Genomic DNA, 22,138 nt, shown 5'->3' on the forward strand with positions numbered 1-22,138 from the left:
AAACACCATGAACTTCACACTTTGCCTCGCCAGCCTGCAAGGTGCCAGACAGATGCCTGTCTGATGCTAAAGATGGTCACCACGAGCCCAAACACTCCTGTGCTTGGCTTACACTTTCTGTCTGGCAGATAGAAAATGCTTATTGCAAATCCACCCTCTCAAGGAGGCTGAAGACCCCCCCAGGTGACATTTTAAAGCGATTGTGCTCTGAAGTGTAGCTCTGAATGTGTGTGTTGGGGGGGTGGTTCACAAAACTTATTTTCAGCTCCTGTAGTTAGTTCCCAAACACCAGTACTCTAAAAACTGCACAAGAATCACCTTGCAAGGTGTTCAAAAATATGAATGCCAGATTTTCAGCCCCAGGGATTTTGATTCCACATGTTTTGGGTGAGTTCCGGCATCTAAGTTCCTAGGATTTTGATACGCAGCCACGGCTGAAACTCACTGACTTGGATCATCGCAGAAAGACAAAGATCTGTACTTGAGTCTGCTGCCACTCAAGATTATCACTTGCAACTGGGCAAGGAACTCTGCAAACAAGGTCCCAGGTACGGAAGGGTTATATCTCCATTCAGACAGTGTTTTTGTCAGGAGGTGACAAATTGAGTTAAAGTTTCAGTAAAGCAGATAGCGGAGCTTCCTAGGTGGCTCAGTGGTAGAGAATTTGCCTGCCAATACAGGAGCTGCAGGAGACGCGGGTTCGATCCCAGGGACGGGAAGATCTCCTGGAGGAGGAAACTGCAACCCACTCTAGTATTCTTGCCTGGGAAACCTCATGGACAGAGGAGCCTGGCGGGCTACAGACCATGGGGTCACAGAGTCAGATACTACTAAGCACGCATGCGTGCAAAGCAGGTTGCACAAGTAGGCATACCTGATCATCTGCCCTATGTAAGACAAAACCATTAATCTTCCTTCCTGTAGGACTTCTGATATAAGGACAGGTTATCTGCCCACCTCATCCTCAGCCACTCGGACATTTGATTTTTCCTTAACTGCAATGAAGACAATTGAAAAAGAAGCCTATGGTGCAGGAAGGTTTGTTTATAGTTTTGTACATGAGACTTGCCAAAACAGGTACCAGGCATTGTAAGAAAGACCTAGGATTTATGTCAAATTCCTTATTAAAGTAGAAGAGGAGAAACAAAGTCTCTATGTTGTGTGTGTTTTTTAAAACTGTCAGCCTCCCCGCTGTCACCATGCTCGATTAGAAGGTTACCCACTTCTGCTGCTGCTCAGCCCGGTTTAATTAACACCTTCCCTTCAGTCCCTTTAAACCACTCTTCTCCGCCCAGATAGACTTTTACACCTGTCTTAGCAATTCTGGGAGAGACGTTTTGAAGTGCCTTTTCAAAATCCCTAGTTAATGATCTGGTAATTATTGTGGTGACTTTTTATTAAAGTGTGAAGTGCTCAGCTGGCTCTCAGCTAAGAGAATCCCCCAGGCACCTGCAAAGAGGGAGGCAAGAAGGGAGAAAGGGGAAAAACACCCTGAGTCTAGGTCTGTCCCAAAGTTACAGGGGCAGCCGCATCAGGCCAGAGAAGGCGCCCTGCCTGAGGCTGTCAAGGCCACCCGGAGCTCCTACTGGCAGATGAGAACTCTCCAAGTCCTGGAACAGCCTGACTATAGAATGTGGGGAAACCTACACAAATGACCCTCAAATTCCCAGCAGTCTCCTAGTGGCAGTACCATGTCCCATGGCTGGCTGCAGGGAGGAGCCACACTCCAGCGTGTGGACTAGGTATTGTCCTTGGTGCCCTGGCCCGCATCCTTAACAAGTCAGGGCTCCTGCCCAGAGAGGCCTGGTGAGAGTTACTGATGCTTGCCTTCCTGTCCTTCAGATCTCAGCTGCCAGTGCGGACCAAGTGTGGTCCAGTTGTGCTGGACGCTCCCCGCATCCAGAAGCCCAGTACGCCACCCACCTCCCTACCTGTGCTCCTCAACATCCTACCTCCACTTGTCAGAGTAAAAGGAGCACCCCGGGGGCTGAAACAGGATTTGGGGGTCTCTCACAGCCTCACGACTCCTCATAATGGAGGAGACTGCAACACACAACAAAGCATCCTAATCAGCCCAAATTCTCGCAACATCCGAGCATGTCCTTCATCCCCCTCCCCCCACAAAAGGAAGACAGTCCCAGTGGAGGAGTGAAGCGCCAGCCCCAAGGACGCACTTGACTGTGGAATCTTAAGGAGCCAAGGATGTTATCTCGTTTTACCAACGAGACACTGGAGCCAGGGAAGGTGACGTGACAGGCTCAAGAAGAAGGCTCACCAGCCAGCACCAGGGTGGGACCAGAATCAGGTCCCTGGCACTGCTCCACCTCCTGTGGCTTTTCTATCAGTGCCCACTACAAGTCCAGGGGGACTTCATAGCTTCATGTGCTGCCAGGGTCCCCCTTCTTAAACCAGCAGAGAACAAGGGCCTGGGTAGGGGGACAGGGCCAGCTGTGCCCCCGGCCGTCTCTGACATGCCCTTTGTATAGCGCTAACTGAGGACAGCTGCCAATGCATTGACTGGTCCCTGATCTGGCTCCTGGGGCCCCTGGACTCCAACCTCTGCTGGCCCAGCCCTGCTCCCCATCCTGGCACTTCCACTGGCCTGGGTACCGTGGAAGCTGTCCTGGTCAGTGGCTGGAAATCATCTTCCTAAACCATGGGAAGAGCTGGATCTTTTTAGTTAAGCAAACCCAGCTGACGGGCAGTCTGGCATCCCTTTCTCTGCTTCTCTGGAGCAACTGGGAGGCAGATGTCCCCAGCATAAACATTTTAATGTAATTTTTTCTATCTCCAGGAACAATACTATAATAACATGTGACAAGATGGAGAAAACACTGTTCACCAGCATTCCTCTTAGGGACAGTATTCTATGCATTCAGAAGAAATGCTCTAAGTCAGTGGTTCTCAAAGTGTGGCTACCCCAGGCCAGTGGCCTCAGCATCCCCTGGAAACCACTTGAGACCTTGTTAGAGACATAGATTCTTGGTCTCCACTCCTGTCCTACTGCATCGGAACCACTAGGTTGGGCCCTAAAGGGCATTCAGGTGCAGTTAAGGTCTGGGAAGCTGATTTTGGTGTAGATGGGGAAGCTCCAGAACATGCCCCATTGGCAAAAACCAGGGCTCAGTGAACTTGTAAGGAGGAAGGGTCTGGCTTCCTGCATGGTTCAGGTCAGGGGGAGTCCCGGGATAGACTGGGAGGCAGGAGCTGGGGAAGAACTAGATTGCTCTTCACAAAAGAAGGAAAGGACTTTCAAGGTTCCCTGTGGAAAACTAGAGGGGAGGAAAGTGAAGACAGTGAGGCTGGATGCAAGAGAGAGTGAGACTCCCATAACAGGGAGAATCTTCAGACATTGTCAGTAGAATCACAAGCCTACACGCCCTCTCCTCCACAAAGCATCAGTGGTTATACAAACAACCAAAGTTCTGGGGGTTCTACACTCTGGACATCATGAGATGTGCTAAATTCTTCATGGTGGTCTCAATGCCATACTCAACAGAAATCTCTCTGCAAAGTGAATTGTCATGGCTGCATACTCTTTCCTAAGCAGAACATCTCTATATTTCCTTAGTCATCCCCTTACTGGGGGGCATCTGGTTGGCTTACAATTTTTCACTATGGTAAACAATATATATTAAATGTCTTGGAGGTGCAAACTTTCCCTTTATTCATGATTATGACCTTGGAACACAGATTCACAAATGTTGAGCGATTTGGTTAGAATGCTAAGTACTACACAGAACAGAAATTTCCCCCGAGATTAAGCAGGGGATGGAGTGGTGCTCAGAACATTTATGAATATGATTCAGGAAAGAAAAAAAGTATCTTCTTCTTTTAAGAGAATTATAGGGGTTTCAAGGGTAGAGCCAGGTATTCTGGGGACTGTGAGAAAAGGGAGAAGAGGGGCTTTCCAGTAAGATTAAAGCAATGCTAGAGCTGAGGGTGTTTTGAGTGATAACAAGAAGGCTGACAGATAGCTGCTGCATGTATCTGGTTGCAGGTGTCAGACAGGCATCTCTTGCCAGCTCTCAGTCTCACAACTGTGTTTTTACGCTCACAGTCTGGTCAGAACAGGGGCAGTGCAGGTTTCAAGTCTCACTAGATCTAGGATTGAAAGTGATAACGTCAGTCCTTCCATTATCTCTAAGCTCCTGCTGTTGGTTACTCCTTCCTACTATAAATAGGCTTTCCATGTGCAGGGAGAGGAAGAATGGGCAGGAGGTGGAGGAAGGAGTGGACAGACGTACAGACAACTCCAACCTTCCTTCATCCCAGCTAGAGATGCCGCAGGAAAGAGAGCCTTCTCTTCCCTAGCTTTGTGTATCAAATCCCAACAAAGGTTTCTAATTGACCGGCTTGGGTCATAGGCTGGTACCCTGGGCAAATCACTGTGGTCAGGTGGTTTGGGCACTATGATTGGTGAGGCCTGGGTCACATGTCCATCACTGAAACCAGGGACAAAGTACTAAAAGCACCATCAAAGCCATATGAATTTAGGGCCAGCAGATACCCAAAAGGATGAAAATGAGAAACAAAACCACAGATATTCACTGTCTATGTTCCTTCACACAGCTACTGTTGATCCATTATAATATTTCCCCCTTGAAGCCAGATTCAGCCTCAGAAACCTTCTTAACACAGCATTCAGGCAGTGATTTCCAGCTAATCCAACCCAGTTTACAAGATAAAAGTGATTTGCCATTTTGGAGCTTAAAACAAGAAGTCAGGTCATTGATGAACAAGAGCCTACAGTGAACTGGATTTAATGAAAAGTATCTGGGCTTCCCAGCTGGCTCACTGGGTAAAGAATCTGCCTGCCAATGCAGAAGCTGCAGGAGACAAGGGTTCAGTGCCTGGGTTGGGAAGAGGCTCTGGAGGAGGGCATGGCAACCCACTCCAGTGTTTTCGCCTGGGAAATCCCATGGACAGAGGAGCCTGGCAGGCTATGGTGCATGGGGCCACAAAGAGTCGGACACAACTCAGCACACATGCACACAAGCCCTAAGAACCGTAGTGGGTCCCTCCTGGGAGACTGCAGGTGTCAATCTCTGTGACACCGAGACGGTTGGGTGCTAGTGGACTGTGGGGCATTCTGAGACCATCTCCCTATGGGAGGCCAAATGTGTTTTCTTTCCATTACTGTTACTGAAAAAAGTGACTGCAAGTGGGCAGTGCAGAAAATCTCTGAGTTCTACTCACTGGATTTCCACGGGGATTTAGCTTTAGGAGAAGCCTGATCCCTCCCACCCATGTGCTTCATTGCTTGATCAGTGGTCAGCCAGAGAGGGTGAGTTTTGCTGGGCTAGGGTAGACAGAGCTGGGGCCACAGACCCAGTTCCAGCGTAGCACAGAGTTCTTCAAGGAGGGGCTCAAAGCTCACATCTCCAAAGTGCACACAGCAAAGCGAACCCAGGCACAATCAAGATGGAGACCGCCATCGAGTAAGTCGGCCTGGGTGGTGAAGACAGGGCACAGCCAGCTCTGGGTGGTCCTGGTACACAGCTTCAAGCAGGTAGTCACCTAGGGATTCTGATTCCATCCAAGGGACTGCAGGAGTTTGGCCAACAGCCCAGGCACCAGGAAGAAGCAAGACCCGATGGCCCCAGTGGCCTCACTTGGACAGTGGGCTGCAAGTTCCTGCCTATTCCCATAGACTTCTTCAGGACTAGAGACTGAGGCTGGCTTGGCCTGTGCTTCCAGCTCACTTCCAGGTCTCCTGGGGCCTGAACCAGGTTCTCAGCAGAGCCGGAAGGAACGAGGTTTAATTGCATCAGGATGGAAGTTTGCCAAGTGTGCTGACCCTTTCAGTCCATGCAATCAATCCTCCATTCTGTAAATAGAGTGAGAAGTGTGATTCCGGCAATTATAAAGCCCATCATTTTCCTCTTCTTCTCTTAAGCAAATTAGAAAGGCTCTTTGCTCTCACTTTGCAACTGGACCTCATTTTTAAAGTGCAGCTATAAAAGCACTGCAACAGACTGTACTTAAGAGAGGTGCCACGTTTGATGGCCTGTTGGCCCAGGATCTTGGCTTCCAGCCCTGGTTCTGCTGTCATCTAGACTGCGACCTTTAATGAGGCCAGCATCCATCTCTGGGCTTTGGTTTCCCCACTTATAAAATAAGGAGCTTGGACTGAGTGGCCTCTTTGCTCCCTTCCAACTCTCATGGCCACTGGAATCCAAGTGTGCTTGATAACGAGGGATGGTTCTGTGTAGACAGGAATATATTATAGCTTCTTTTAAGCCAGGAGCTATCCTTCCCTCCTTATTTGCCACATACAATGACGAATCCCTGCAGGTGCAAATACACCCACTTCCAAAGCAGTGTAAGGACAAAGGAGGAGCAGTGTGCACATGTTTCTAGAACCCAAAGTGCTAGCTACATTCACTGAATGCTGTTTTGCAATAAGAATCTCATTTAATCCTTATAAGAGAGTGGCTCTTAGGCCCATTTAACTGACAAGAAAACTGAGACACAGTGAAGTAGTGCATCCAGCCCAGGTCTGCCCAGCTCTGAAGGCCATGTTTATAGTTAAAACTCTCTCAAATCCCCAAATCTGGGGACTTCAGTAGAAAAAGAATGGGTAGACCTAGAGGCCACCTCAACACAAAGGAATACCAGGCAGGACACCTGAGTGACAGGGCATGCTTAGGTGAGTGGCAGATGTCCCCAAGCATGTGGGCCAGCAGATCCAGCTGGAAGAGGGGTGGTTAGAAGGCATGAGAGACCTTGACAAATACGTTCCAATGTTCCTGGATCTCTCTAAATGGACTCTGGCTTCCTCTGTCTCCTCCCTACCTCTGGAAATGGAATGCCAACGATTTCACTTGAAGGGAGTGTTTGGTGCTGTTTAGAAGCAGCATGAAGTAAATTTTTATGATGCTGGTTGATGGGGAACATTCAGCTGGCTTGGCTCTGATGACCCAGCTCTGTCTCCCACGTTTGCCATACTAAAACCCTCAGAACTCACCATTCTAAATGCTAAATGACATTTTAACTTCTTATAAGGTGGATACAAGAACCACAAAATATCATTTGCTTTAAGGGTTGTCTTTTCAAAAGAAATTACTTTAAGTAGCCCCAAAGTTTTAGAAATGCACATCACCATAATACTAAAAAAAATGCTTTAAAAGGTAGTTTCAGTCAGTTTGTCTGACAGATGCTCACCCTGAAAATACGTGCTTAGTGACAGTTGTTTTTTTTTTTCACAGAAACTAGTCTGCTGTCCCCATCAATGGGGTTTATAGTCAATACCTCTTGAATTCTTCGCCAAGTAGCTTGTGAATACATTATTTTAGAAACCATCGTCAAACCTGAAGGCTCTCAGGTATCTTGAGAGCTCCAGGCTGGACGTCTGCCCAGCTGTCCCAGCACTTACTGAGCACCTACTTTGTACCACATGCCCTGGTAACCCTGGAGGCAGAGCAATGGGCATGGGGAATCCAGGGCTCCATCCATAAGGATGCACTGGATTGGGAAAACATCCAGAATTTCCGAATTGGTGGAATATACGAACTGGGGCTGAGTACAGCCTAGATATAATTGTAACATTAAAAAGATGCAGATGGCCCATCTTTTGCCAGCTGCCCAGAGATCCTGCATCTGCTTCTTCATCATTACAACAGGACAGTAACTTCCAGCTCACAAGGTTGTCGATGACAGTGGAGGCCATTTAGCAGGGCTGTGATTAAGAATACAGTTGTTAGACAAGGTTCGAATCTTGGTTCCACTGCTGTGATTTCATACAAGTGACTTAATCACCCAAGCCTCGGTTTACCTCCTACGTACAATGGCCACTGGGAAAGACTGAGGGCAGGAGGAAAAGGGGGGGGAAGGAGCACGAGATGGTTGGATGGCATCACCGACTCAATGGACCCGAGTTTGAACAAACTCTGAGAGAGAGTGAAGGACAGGGAAGCCTAGCGTGCTGCTAACAGTCCATGAGATCACAAAGAGTCAGACACAACTAAGCGACTGAACAACAACAACAAAATGAGCACAGTAATCTCTTCCTCAGGAGCATATGGTGGGGATGAATTTCAAGTGCTCGACACCGTGCCTGGAGCATACTGAGTGTCTGTCAAGGGACATTTGTCATCTGAGGAAGGTACCAATGCCAGGTCAAGCCCAGAAGAGGGGCTCGCTTGAGAGAATTTCTCTCCCCTTCCAGTTCTTTCACCTTGGCACCATTTGCTTCCTCCCAGTTCTCTCTTAGAGACTCTCCATCTCCCTATAACAGCAACAGCTTCTTATTTCCTCAAAAAGCCTTTGTTGAAATCTTACCAGAAGCCCAGCATGATGTCTGGGTCTCTGAATAGAAAAGAAATACCAGCAGTGGCCCTGCCCACCATGTGCACAGGGTATCCACAAGCAAACAATGAACACACCAGACAGAATTGTCTTAGTAACAGCTTGAGCTGGCAACAGCAGCCTCGTCCCAAGGCAGCCCACGATTAATTGCCAAATAAATTGTGTGGGCTATAATTGCTGCCAGAAGTGAGTGGAGGGAAATCTCTCTTCTGACCACAGTGGTCGGGAAGGATAAAGATCCACATCCTGGAGATCTGGCTGAGCCACTCACGGAGGTCACGAAGCAGTCTGGAAGCAGAGGACACAGGACTGGTCTAATCACCCATCACTGGGGGCTCCCAGCCCTCCCCCAGTGGCTGGTACAAAGTCCCAGCTCTTCAGAAGCAGTTCTGTGATCTGTCAAGTTTCCCATCTGAGGAATGGGATATCTCAGGGAGACAGGCATGAAAAGAATTCTCCCCTCATTTCCTAGCGCCACCCCCCACCCCTCTGCCTCCGCCAACACACACACCAACCCTTCACACCACAACCTTCTCCAGTGATTCTGATGTAGCTGAACCCTCATTTTAAGCCCCTCTTTCCTCTGTCCTATTTTTATGATTCTTTTGTGGTTCTTGATTCTCAGTCTACAGCGTGTGGTAATAATATCTTCTTTATTCCACCCACGTAATAAGAGAGAACTAACGAATTACTGTACCTGTGGCACTCTGAGGTCGTTAGATGAAAGGAATTCAAATAACCCAGAGAGATCTTTTTGTTAAGTATAACTTCAATAGGCAGCCTCAGGAAAAATTAGCTAACACCTGGGAGGGACACAGGAAATGAAAAAAATGAAACAACTGGGCACCATTACTAATTATTTTCTTTGAAATCCTCATGATTGTTTTCTAACAATACAGTCCATGTAGAAAAAACTTGCTATTTGTGTTTTATAGATAAAACAGAGATTTATCAAATCTCTGTTTGATAAAAATTTGTTTGATGAAAATGACAACACTTGAGGAGATGGAAGGAGTGTCATTTGCCTTTCTTCCTTAGACAGAAGGGAAGTCTGGGCTCATCTGGGATGTTCCTCCCAGTGACTCAGCTTGCCCTGCTCACACCCCTAAGTACTGCTGGACATCTGGGTTTGTGAGTTCAGTTCAGCTTTCCAGGCCAAACTTTGCCTGACCATGTGGTTCCCCACGAGACCTGGCTCCCCCGCCAGTTCCGGGCAGGGCATGGCAGGGCAGGGCCAGGTGGTGGCTCCTTGGCCCGCAGGCTGGGAACGGCTGTGTGAGTCTTGTTGCTGTGGAACTGGTATGGCTCTGTCCATCTCAAGTCCCTGACTACTGCCCTCATCCTGCCTCCTGGGTCAGCCTGGTCTACTGAATTCACTCACTCATTCGTCAGCTAGTCAGTGAACCTCTACTATGTGCCACGCATTGTTTCATTGAACAAAACAGATAAAGCCTTGCTTTGGGGGATCAGGCATTCCAAAGAAGGGAGACATTAAACAAAGAAGAACAACACACAGTGTGTCAGCTGATGGTAAGCACCAGGAAGACAGGGAACAATGCATGAGAGGATGGAGAGGGACGGGGATGCTGGTAATGGGTGCTGTTCTACAGGAATGATCTGGCAAGGCCCCTCTGGGGAATCTGATATCTCAGCCGAGATCTGAAGGAAGGGAGGGAGCAAGAAAGACAGCTACCAGAAAGAACAACATCCCAGGCAGAGGAAACAGCTTGGGCAAAGGCTCTAAATCTAGATATGCTTGCTGTGTTCCAGCAAGGAAGCCAGTAAACCTGGAACAGAGCCAGCAAGGGGAAGGGAAACTTGTAGGAGATGGATCAGAGAAGGGACCAGAAGCCACAATTAATCATCAGATCTCTGCCTGTAGCTCAGGCAGAGTTCTTAACCAGCAGGCTAACTCAGTCAGCAACTGTGTGTTGAGTGCCCTTTGCTCCTGGGTAGACCCCAGACCCCCACTGGGCTAAAGGGAAGAGCACAAAGTGATAATGGTTGCACGAGACGGTGGGACTTTAATTTCTTTTTTTTCCCAGAGTATTAGTGATACATTTAGAGAATATGAAGACTGCAGAAGAGAATAATGATGCAGAGAAGTACAGAATCAGGTAGCCAGGTTTCTAACAGTTTCCTCCACTGTTTTCCAATCTTTGTCTAATGCTGTTATATTTATAATACATGTATATCTTTAAAAAGAAACTTGGGATTTCCCTGGCAGTCCAGTGGTTAAGACTCTGTGCTTCCACCACAGGGGGTGGAAGCTCAGGTCTGATCCCTGGTTAGGGAACTAAGATTCCACATGACATGGGGCACAGCCAAAAAAAAAAGGCTAAAATTTTTTTTATGAATAAAATAAAAAGAAACTCAACCAAAAGTTTTTCTCAAGATAAAAGAAAATTATGCCATATAGTCGTTTAACTTAGGCACAGACTCTGGAACCCAACCTCCATAAGACAAGACACAACCAGTTTTTTAAAAAGCACAAACTCTGAGTCAGTGGAGACCAGACTGACATCCTGGCTTTGTCACCAGCTTCTGTGAGGCCTCAGGTAAATTACTAACCTTCTCTGAGCCTTAGTTTTTTCACTGTAAAATAGGTATCACTATGGGATTGTTGAAAAGAGTAGAGATGATGTGTAAAACACCTAGCATGTGGAAAGTACTCAATAAATGGTGGTTTGTCAGAGCTATTAGCAAACAGGCAAATTTGTCCAATCAACAAACACTGACTAAAAACAGCCAAACATAAATTGTCAGAAAGGAAAAACAAACAAAAAAATGACCACAGGCCCTCTCTCCCCTGTGTTCGGTGCTTCTTCCGTTTCTGGTAACACAGCAGTAAACAAAACTGAAGATAATTTTATCTTATTTTCTCAAGTTCCAATTGCCCCCAAAGACAGCAAATCATTCTAGGACTGTATGGCTGTCCCTCTGAATGAGGGCACAGTGTTGGAGTCCATAGCACAAGATGGAAAGTGGGCAGAATTCAGCTTCCCAGGATGCAGGGCAATGGTGGCACAGCTTTGCACTTAACTGTTTGGCTCCACAAATGGTTCTGTGTCTTCTCCCTCTGCTGCTGCCTCCCTGCTCAGACAAAGCCAGAGGGCTCCTACCTCTTGGTCAAACCCTAGAGAGCATCCCTCGCTGCCAAAGACAATGGACTTAAAACCCACCCCTTGAAAACTGGGTGACTCTCAGCCTTCAGAATTACCTGAGGCCCCTGTTCTTGGGCTGTTCACCAGCCACATGGCTCAGATTAAAACAGCTCTACCAAATCAGACAGAAGATTCTGTACCTGACATGCAAGGTTAAAAGGAAAACTAATTTTTAATAAAAGCACGAAAGTTCACATTGTCCTCTCTGATAGCTTGCTTCCCAGCAGAAAAGTGATGAAGGTGTAAATAAAAGGCGAGTCCGGGCTCCTCGGGAGAAATGAATCATTTCTGTAGAAACCAAAGATCATTCCAGCTAGCCTGCGCTAAACTGATAGGAGCTGCATCTCTTCAGCCACCACATGAGCACCTTTGTGGACAGATGGACAGACACTGGGTTGAGCGCACTGATCACACCAATCCTTCAAGGCAGGTACCACTGACCCCAGTGTTTAGATGGGGAAGCCAAGGCCAAGTTAGAATAATAGCTTGCCCCGCTAGAAAGAAGCCAGGTAGGTTTGGGACCTATATTTTGGAGCTGTTTTTACATCTTCCTCAACCTGGTTTGACTCATTATTAGATACAATGGATAAATCTGCCAGAAATGTAATCAGCCACCAAGCCTGGCAATGTTCTGTTTAGGAAAGGAAGCTGGTTTAGAGGGAGCGTCATTTCACTGAGGGCCTGTTTCTGCTCTCCACACTCCTTCCCTCTCAGACTCAGGAATAGCCAGTGCTCCGGGGGCACACTGGCTTCAAATCACAGGGTTATTCTCTTGAAGGGGCATCAGGGAATTTTTCTTAACAAGTGTAAAAGGCCAAATTGCTAGAAAAGTGTTTTTTTATTTTATTTTAAACATTAATCTGATCTTGGCACGCTATTCTTGACAGGCTTTCCTCCACTTAATGCCCTAATGGGGATGAATCTTTCCTCGAATACGTCCTACATACGAATCTTTCATAAATACCGTGCTCATCGGACCTGCCAGACAGGGCTTGTTTCCTGGGAACCCCAGAACCGCTGCGGAGCTCACATTCCCACCAGAACCCCTGCACCTCAACTCCACAGAGTTCTTGGAATTTTCCTTAGGGTCGGCTTGCTGTGAGAATACCAAGTGGATCTATTGTGTTGGAGGCACATTAAAAACCAGCCGAACTCTCCAGACTTGAGGAGAAACGGTGGCCAGGAGTTCTGGTTCCGGCTCCTGCAGTGACCTGGGGACGCCTCAGTTTTACCTCTGTGACAGGAGCGGGGTCCGGAGAGCACTAAGGTGAGACACCACACGGCCGCCTCAGGCGTGACAAAGGCTGGTCGCCGGGCCCTCGAGCCTCCCTCAAGAGGACGCAATTCTCTCAGAGCGCCTTCTCCGCTTGGAGTTGGACTCCGGCGGTGTGGCCGGGCCGCCAGGGCGCGTCCGCAAGCTCCGCCAGCCCAACGTACCTCCACCGAGACTATAACGCCAAAACCGCGGCGGCCGCGCCCGCGCGCAAGCCTCGGAGCCCCACCCCCGCACGCGGCCTGCACCCTTCTCGGCCCCAGGCCACGCCCCCAACCACGCCCACGCCCCCGCCGCGACGCGTGCAACCCCGCCCTCCCCGGAGTCTCCGAGCTGCGCGCGGGCGGTGGGCGGGGCGCGGGCAGTGGGCGGGGCGGAACGGGGCGGAGCGCGCGGGAGGCGGAGCCGAGCCGGGGATTCCTGCTCCCCGCGAGCGCCCGGCCCAGCAGAGCTGCCCGGCCGTCCGAGGGGCCCTGCGCGGGGGGCGCCAGGGAACCCCAGACGCCGCGGGGCCGGGAGGGAGCCCCGCTCCAAGCGAACCGCCGACCCCGCCTCCGCGCCGCCCCCGCGCGGGCCTGACTAGGGGTCCGACGCGTCTTCACTCCGCCCGCCGCCACCCCCGCGATCCCGCCGTCCGCTCGCCGACCCGTCTCCCGCGCGCCATGCAGCCACCGCCAGCCCCGCGCGCGTAGGCGCCCGCTGCAGGCCATGCTGCCCCTGCTTGCCGCGCTGCTGGCCGCCGCCTGCCCGCTGCCGCCCGCCCGCGGCGGGGCCGTGGACGCGCCGGGCCTCCTCGGGGCTCCCCTCAACGCCTCGGTCAACGCGTCGTCCTCAGACGAGCCGGCCGCCCCGCGGCTGCTGGCCTCGGCTGCGCCCGGGGCCCCCGAGCGCCCGGAGGAGGAGGCGGCGGCGCCGTGCAACATCAGCGTGCAGCGGCAGATGTTGAGCTCGCTGCTCGTGCGCTGGGGCCGCCCGCGGGGCTTCCAGTGCGACCTGCTGCTCTTCTCCACCAACGCGCACGGCCGCGCCTTCTTCGCCGCCGCCTTCCACCGAGTCGGGCCGCCGCTGCTCATCGAGCACCTGGGGCTGGCGGCGGGCAGCGCGCAGCAGGACCTGCGCCTCTGCGTGGGCTGCGGCTGGGTGCGCGGCCGCCGCCCCGGCCGCCTCCGGCCCACCGGCGCCACCGCCGGGGCGCCCACCGCTCTGCCCGCCTACCCCGCGGCCGAGCCCCCCGGGCCGCTGTGGCTGCAGGGCGAGCCGCTGCATTTCTGCTGCCTGGACTTCAGCCTGGAGGAGCTGCAGGGCGAGCCGGGCTGGCGGCTGAACCGCAAACCCATCGAGTCCACGCTGGTGGCCTGCTTCATGACCCTGGTCATCGTGGTGTGGAGCGTGGCCGCCCTCATCTGGCCGGTGCCCATCATCGCCGGCTTCCTGCCCAACGGCATGGAGCAGCGCCGGACCACCACCAGCGCCGCCGCGGCCGCCCCCGCCGCTGTGCCCGCGGGGACCACCACTGCCGCCGCCGCCGCTGCAGCCGCTGCGGCCGCCGCCGCGGCCGTCACCTCGGGGACGGCGACCAAGTGACCCGCCCCGCTCCTTCTCGTGTCCGTCCTGTGTCCGCGCTCTCGGTGCCTTTCCCGCCGGGAGACTCGGCTGGTGTGCTTCGTGCTGTAGTGACCGTTAGTTCTTCGGGGGAGGGGGCCGCCGAAGAGGCCCCAGCGTGTGGGAAAAGCCAGGTTTGTGCCCCGCTTCTAGCTCCGAAAAGCAGATGCAAGCCTTTGCCCTGCAGGGTGGGATCCGCAGCTTGGAAGACGGAGAGGAGGGAAATGGGGCCCCTTCCCCTTTTTTGCGCACCCTGCCCTCCTCCCTCCCCGCACCCACGTGCTCTATATTCATGGCAGAAAACGACCAAATCCTGTGTATTTGTTTTATATATTTAATAACTGTTTTAAATGAAAGTTTTAGTAAAAAAAAAAATCAAATTGCTATTGCTGTAGTCAGAGAAGCTCTTTGTATCTGAACATAGTATTTGAAATTTGTTGTTTTTTAATTTATTTAAAAGGGGGGCATGGGAATGATTTAGCACCGATATATTGTTACCGCTGAAAATGAACTTTATGAACCTTTTTCCAAATCGATCTATCCAGTGACGTGGCCAGATGGGCGTTTCTTCTTGTACTCTGTGTTTTTTTGGCTTTTAATACAGACATTTTCCTCCAGAGATGCGTATGTGCCTTTTCTTTATTTGATTTGGAAAAGGAATCCAAGAATTACGAGATGATCCCCTGAAACGTGAGAAAGGGAATCGCCAAAAAGTTAGAGAAGGGCTAACTCTGTCTCCCTTACCTGTCTGGGAGAGGTGGAAGATGGAAATCAAATTACTGACCCTAATGCCCCCGCCCCATGTTGTTCACCGGGCACCACACTGCCCTCCCCTGAAACAGCATCCCTCCCCCCTCAGCCTCACTACCACTTGATAGGGTAGCATACAGAGTTTTATGTGACTTATTTTTTTACCCACTTCCTGCAAGCCCCACAAAACACCCAGTAAAGTGCTGAAATGGTAAAATCAGTAGGTCCTCTGAGCCAAGTGACTTTCATGAAAATGATTCATTTTAAAAGGCATGTAGATTTCCTTTTCATATGTGTAACCTTTAGTATACGAACACTTTTCAAAAGCTGGTTTTAAAACGTGGGGTATTTTGGCATTAAGATTTTTTCTCAAGTAAAGTCTTACAGACTAATTAACACTTTTAAAAAACTGTTAAAGCTACTTTCCCTTTCTCCATCCCCTCCCCACTTTTGAGTGAATACGTGTGCTAGAGCATTCCGTTCTGGTGAATAGTAGGTACTGTTCTTAATAGTTCTCAAAGTAGGGTCCCTGGGACAGCAGCATCAGTAGCACCTGGGAATTTGTTAGAAATGCAAAATAGGGGCCCTGCCCAGAAACTACAGATGCAGAAGCTCTGGGGTGGGGCCCCGCAATCTGTTGTCTCTCCCCACTCAGCTCCAGCCACCAGGATCTCACAGTCCCCAGTCTAGGTTTGACAACCCCCACACGGGTGCTGACGGGCGGTCATTTCTGCCACACCCGGGGATGGGCCAGGGTCCAAGGGTATTTTGAGGAGGATGGGGATTTACTGTGGTTCTCTGGTGGCACGGCTGCGGCTCACCCAGGACAAATAAGGGACTCCACCTCTCACCCTTAGCATTTTCTGGTGTTCCAACCGTCTGAGTGTTGCCAGAACTGTCTCCTTACCTAAAGGACTGGGGTGAGCTAATGTGCTGGGGAGGACCCATTATTTTTTGTGCTTTTATGGGCCAGTGATGAAGGTCAAAATACTTAGCATCCTGATAACACCCTAAGGCCTCAGTTTGACCCTTCATACAAATTGTCTCCCAGAAAGCTTTTTTGGCACTTGAGGAAATAACCTGCTTGGGGAGGTGTACCCACCAGGACCCACTTTGCTCTGTGACCAGAGTCCTTCCTGGGCTCCTGGGAAGTTCCGTCAGACTTCCTGAGGGTCGGTTGGCAGGGGCGGGGCGGGGCAAGATTGATGACCCCCCTAGCTCTCTACTTCACCCCGGGTCTGACCCTGGACTACAGGTTTGAACCTTGTTCAGAACCTAAAAGAGCCCCCTCCTACTGGCTGTGCCTCGGAGTCTAGTCCCTGCAGTTTTCCCAGCATTCGGAGGCTCCATATTGTTCTATCACAGAGGATACACTTGTGAATTCCAGCCTAGCTCTTAGGCTTCCTTGTAAGTTCCACTCTGGACTTAAATCATGAATCACACTGTGTAATGCTCTAGAATTGTGATCTTTATCATTATAGTTAGTACCTTGGAATCTTATTTCAGAATATTCTGTGATCATAGGACTACCTTAGCTGGAGTTAAATTCCATATTCATTGGTTCTTTTGGTAAAAAAGATGCTGAGTTTTTTCCTAAAATCTTTATCATTATATTAATACCCTACCTCTCCTCCTGTGTTCTTAGATAACTCTGCAACCTCTTTAGGAGGACTACAATGGCAATACAGAGACTTCCCTGGTGGCTCAGATGGTAAAGCATCTGCCTACAATGTGGAAGACTGGGGTTCGATCCCTGGGTCAGGAAGATCCCCTGGAGAAGGAAATGGCAACCCATTCCAGTACTCTTGCCTGGAAAATCCCATGGACACTGTCCACAGGGTCGCAAAGAGTAGGACACGACTGAGTGACTTCATTTTCACAGTGGCAATAATAATAATTATTATTATCACCATCATCATAAATAAATTGTTATTAACTTATTTTGGATTAGAGAGGGAGAAGTAGAAGGGAAAACAGTAACTAAGAGGAGAGAAGTGAATTTACCACCTGAGCCACCAGGAAAGCCCCAATTTAAAATATCAGCTTTAATTTTGCACAGCACAGAAAACCATAAGATGAAAAGACACCTACAGAATGGGAGAAAATATTTGCAAATGATGCAACCGACAAGGGCTTAATTTCCCAAACATGCAAACAGTTCACACAACTCAACAATAACAGAAAACTCCACAAATAACCCAACTGAAAAATGGGCAGAAGACCTAATCAGACATCTTTCCAAGGAAGACATACAAATGGCTAAAAGGCACATGAAAATACACTCAAAGTCGCCAATTACTATCGAAATGCAAATCAAAAGTACAACAAGGTATCACCTCACACCAGTCAGAATGGCTATCATTTAAAAGTCTGCAAAATCAAACCTGGTGCGCGGTGACAACCTAGAGGGGTGGGATGGGGTGGAGGTGGCAGGGAGGTTCAAGAGGGAGGGGACATATGTATACCTATAGTTTATTCATGTTCATGTATGGCAGAAACCAACCCAACATTCTAAAGCAATTATCCCTCAATTAAAAATAAATATATTTTTAAAAAATCTGCAAATAGCAAATGCTGGAGAAGGCATGGAGAGAAGGGAACCCTCCTACACTGTTGGTGGGAATGTAAGTTGGTACAGCCACTATGGAAAACAGTATGGCAGTTCCTCAGAAAACTAAAAATAGAGTTGCCATATGATCCAGCAATTACACTGGTGGGCATTTATTTGGAGAAAACAGTAATTCAAAAAGGTACATGCACCCTTATGTTCACAGCAGCACTATTCACAATAGCCAAGACATAGAAGCAACTTAAATGTCCATCAACAGATGAATGGATAAAGATGTGGTACATATATATAATACTGCTCAGCCAAAAAAACAACACAGAATGAAATAATGTCGTTTACATGGATCTAGAGATTGCTATACTAAGTGAAGTAAGTCAGAGAAAGAAAGACAAACACCATATCACTTATGTGGAATCTAAAATGTGACACAGATGAACTTATCTACAAAACAGAAACAGACTTACAGACATAGAGAACAGACTTGTGGTTGCCAAGGGGGTGAGGTGGGCCAAAGATGGAGTGGGACTTCGGAGTTAGCAGATGCAAACTATTATACATAGAATGGATAAACAACAAGGCTTTACTCTATAGCACAGGGAACTATACTCAATACCCTATGACAAACCATAATGGAAAAGAATATAAAAAAGAATGTGTGTGTGTGTGTGTGTGTGAGTATGTAACTGGATCACTTTGCTGTACAGCAGAAATTAACACAACATTGTAAGTCAACCATAATTTAATAAAAAGCTTTTTTAAAAATCAGCTTGAAGAATAGAAAGGTTATCCCCCACCTCATCGTCCCCTCCTCTTCCCCTCTCACACAATGAAAGACCCCACACAAAGGCACAAAGGACATTAAAATGGAGTGGTTGACCTGGAGCCATCGCCTGAAGCAGGTGAGGAACCCGCCATAGGAGGGGCACCTGGGGACCTACAACAGGATGCGCACTGACACGGGCACATGAGGGCAAGAGTTGGGAACAGGTTCTGCCGGCCTCCCTCTTATAAGTGCTGCCCCTGAGTGGGCAGCCCCATCAACTCTCTTCTCTGCTCTGAAACAGTTTCCTCCTTTGGCCCTGGAAGGCCATAATCATTGATTTCCAAACGGTGTCTCCCCTAGACTGAGAGGCATAGCCCATGGTGCCAACTCCAGATTGTCACCATGTCCCTGCAGTGGTTAATACAGCTCAGAAATGACACTTTGCTACACAGCATCATCCTTGTACTCTGGCTTGAACATGAATGCCATCCCACTGCAGAAGTATTAGGAATGACGACACACGAGGATAGAAGGAAAGGAGAATTCACCTTTCTACTTCCCAAAGGCTAGCCCTGCTAGAGTTTTGGTGCACACACTTCCAGTCTATTTCTACACATGTATATGCGTCCATGAGAAGTTATTTACACTAAAAATGGAATTGTTCTGTACCTAACTGTTCTAAAAACTTTTCTTTATTATACAAGTGCTACATCATAGAGAACTGAGAAAATACACTTCGTAAGATAAAGGAATCGATGGCAGCAACAACACCAGCGCAGTCAATGACCGTGGCTCATTTTTACTGATAAACGTTCATGCATATATTCTATGTATATTGACCCCAATTAACCTCTGCTTCTCAGAGCCCTGCTGTCTCCACTCAGGAGCTCTTGAGGCGTCCCTCCCTCTGCAGAGGGTTATGGAAGGCTTCTCAGGGCAGAGAGTGTTTAAAGGCTGTATTCTCGATGTGGGTCAGAGGTCCAGCTGCAACAGGATATTGAAACCTATCTGAGGACCAAAGGCTTGATGAAGATTTTTGGCAGAGAGTGGGCTGGGGAGGTCTTCTATCTTTCCCATCACAAGTCTATCATCTCCAACACAAATCAAAGCCAGTGCAAACTCTCTACTCTTCCTGGAGAAACATCTCTACTCTTGAGGTTTCAGATGAGGTTGATAAGGAACAGAACACAACTTTAGAGGATGAACAATGAGATTCCTCTCTTCCAGTCATAACCACAGAGCTGCCTTGTATTGTCTGGTTTTATTTGATGTCTTGGTGTGACATGAATTCTGAGATTCAATAATCAGAAAGGATATTGCTCCTATATAATGCTGCCCCTAAAGCTGTCACAACTCCATACGGCCAAGTAGCAGCTGCATTCAGAAACCTCTGCTGTCAGGGTCAGTGATTAAAGACAGAACCTCCCCAGAGAGAGGAAGGAGATGGGGCCAGAGGTGGGGGAATCCACCAAGGACAGGAACTATCACTGAGTCGAAATATATTCAGCATCAATCACAATAAATGGACAGTGTTAAGGTCTTCCAGAAGTGATCCTGTCTAGGATTGGGGTCCCTGGAACTGGAGTCTGAGATGGGAAGACTCATACAAGGGGTTGATTGAGGGGTGCCCTCAGGAGGAAAGGAGTGGGGGAAGCAGGATGGGGCCAGGGAAGGAGCAAAGCAAGGATATGATGTCAGCTGGAGTCAGCTTCAGCCAATCCCACGAGGGCCTCTGGAGAGGGAATTGCACCACTTGATGCCAAAGGCTGGGCTTCTGTACTCCCCTTTCAATCACTGGCCAAAGTTGGGGCCGGTGGGGAAGGGGCTGCATGGCCTCCCTGGCAGCTCCCATTTAACTTGGCCCAGTTCTCCATAGACAGAGGGAGCTGGGAGATATTAGAAGCCAGCACACTTCCAGCAGGTCTTCCCTAGTGGCTCAGATGGTAAACAATCTGCCTGCAATGCAGGAGACCCAGGTTTGATCCCTGGGTCGGAAAGATCCCCTGGAGAAGGGAATGGGAACCCACTCCAGTACTCTTGGCTGGAGAATCCCATGGACAGAGGGGCTGGTGGGCTACAGTCCATAGGGTTGCAGGGTCAGACATGACTGAGTGACTAATGCACACAAACACTCCCAGCAGTGGTGGATTGTGTATAGGCCTGTAAAGGGGATCTGGGTGGGACACCCTCAGGATTCACTGCCGACCTCGCCTCACTCTTGAGTTCCATTCCCAGTAGTGGCAAGCGGGGAATAAAGCTGAAAGGCACCAGGTGAAATTTATTTTTTGCTTTAATTTAAACAAAAAAGTCTTTATTTTTGGCTATGCTGGGTCTTTGTTGTTGCACACCAGCTTTCTCTCGTTGTGGCTAGTGGGGGCTACTCTTCACTGCAGCACACAGGCTTCTCGCTGCAGTGGCTTTCCTTATTGCAGAGCACAGGCTCTAGGTGTACGGGCTTCAGCAGTTGCAGTGCAGTAGTTGCTCCCCGACATGCAGGATCTTCCCGAACCAGGGATCGAACCTGTGCCCCCTGCATTGGCAGGCAGATTCTCATCCGCTGAACCACCAGGGAAGTCCCAGCACCAGGTGAACTTTAAACTCTCCATCCCTCTCAGGAGCTGACCCCCAGGCCTTTGGCCTGTCTCAGATGACGTCCAGCTAGCTGGCCTTGCCTCTGGGTGTCCTGCACCTGCGCCGACTGAAGTGCAGCCGGCTCTGGTGTGCTGGGCCTCCCTGATGAAGTCGGAAGTCCTGCCATTCCTCTGTGCTCAAAGCCATAGCTCCCCAATCCTTGCGATATAAGGGAAGTCCCACAGTATTAGTATCAGCATTAGATACAGTGTTAGCATCCCTGAGACTTCCAGCAGACTGGCAGTAACATGAGACATGGCACGGGGCCACCTGCTTAGGGTACCAACCTTGCCATTAATGAGTTGTTTGGCCTCTGTTTCCTTGTCTACAGAACAAGGCTGTTGGACGAGGAGATGCCTCGGTCCTTTCAGGCCTGCAGTATCATGCTCTTTTTTCCCCTTCCTATCTCCCAGGCTAGTCAGACCACACCAGCTACAAAGACAGAGCCCTCAAGCATTTCTTCAGGCAGACTGAAACAGAGGCCAAGCCCACTCGTTTTTCTGGGTGACTTGAAGCAGAAAAGTATAGTACAAATAAGAGAAGAGGGGTTTTATTAGAGTGATTTTTTAATCACTGTATTATCTACACTGGCTGCTTGTGTGGGTCTAATAATCTACAAAATTATGATTTTACTTTCCTCTATTCAAATGCCCAGAGCCATGGAATAAAGGTTTTTCAAGCCAATGAATCAAACAAAAAAATGAGAAATTTTTCACAGTAAAAAAACGTCTTCTTTGTCTTTGTGGGTTAATACTGGGTATCAGACTCTAAGGCAGGGTCTACATGAGACAAGGAACAGGAGAAGTTATCATGGGTTATGTACCTACTACATGCCAGGAACTTGACTGTCCAAATTATCATGGCAATCTTAGGAGAGAGACAGTGCTTTCACTACTTTAATGATTTATGGACAGACTCAGGCTTTGGAAGGCAAAATAACTTACCCAAGTTCACAGCTCAGACACAGGAAAATGTCACAAAGCCCACCTGGCTCCTGCAAATCCAGGGCTTTTGGCTAAGGTTTACTCAGTTCAGTAACTCCATGGGAAGTTATTTTAAAACAAACAAACATTACA

The 22,138-nt window shown here is 49.1% G+C and overlaps 2 protein-coding genes across 11 annotated transcripts in view; one reads left to right on the plus strand and one right to left on the minus strand.

Moving 5' to 3' along the window:
* The window catches only part of LARS2 (leucyl-tRNA synthetase 2, mitochondrial), a 259,716-nt gene extending 246,742 nt beyond the window's left edge, over positions 1-12,974 (minus strand). For 7 of the 10 annotated variants that reach the window (XR_014064288.1, XM_081526045.1, XM_081526043.1 and 4 more), the window contains exon 1: positions 12,707-12,974. The gene's annotated coding sequence lies outside the window, so the exon portion shown is untranslated. The remainder of the gene's footprint in view (positions 1-12,706) is intronic. The other 3 variants (XM_081526044.1, XM_081526041.1, XM_081526037.1) reach the window with 1 other exon arrangement.
* Positions 12,975-13,194: 220 nt separating this feature from the next.
* On the plus strand, positions 13,195-14,966 carry TMEM158 (transmembrane protein 158). The gene has a single exon (XM_081526050.1). The coding sequence runs from the start codon at positions 13,456-13,458 to the stop codon at positions 14,329-14,331; it is 876 nt and encodes a 291-aa protein (XP_081382176.1). The 5' UTR covers positions 13,195-13,455; the 3' UTR covers positions 14,332-14,966.
* Positions 14,967-22,138: the final 7,172 nt, after the last annotated feature.

Source organism: Giraffa tippelskirchi, chromosome 9 (genome assembly GCF_054371585.1).
Source record: "Giraffa tippelskirchi isolate mGirTip1 chromosome 9, T2T-mGirTip1v1.2.pri, whole genome shotgun sequence".
NCBI classification, from domain to species: domain Eukaryota; kingdom Metazoa; phylum Chordata; class Mammalia; order Artiodactyla; family Giraffidae; genus Giraffa; species Giraffa tippelskirchi.

Excerpts from the sequence above, each read along its gene's own strand:
- TMEM158 (XM_081526050.1), top strand. The coding sequence starts at position 13,456 with ATGCTGCCCCTGCTTGCCGCGCTGCTGGCCGCCGCCTGCCCGCTGCCG.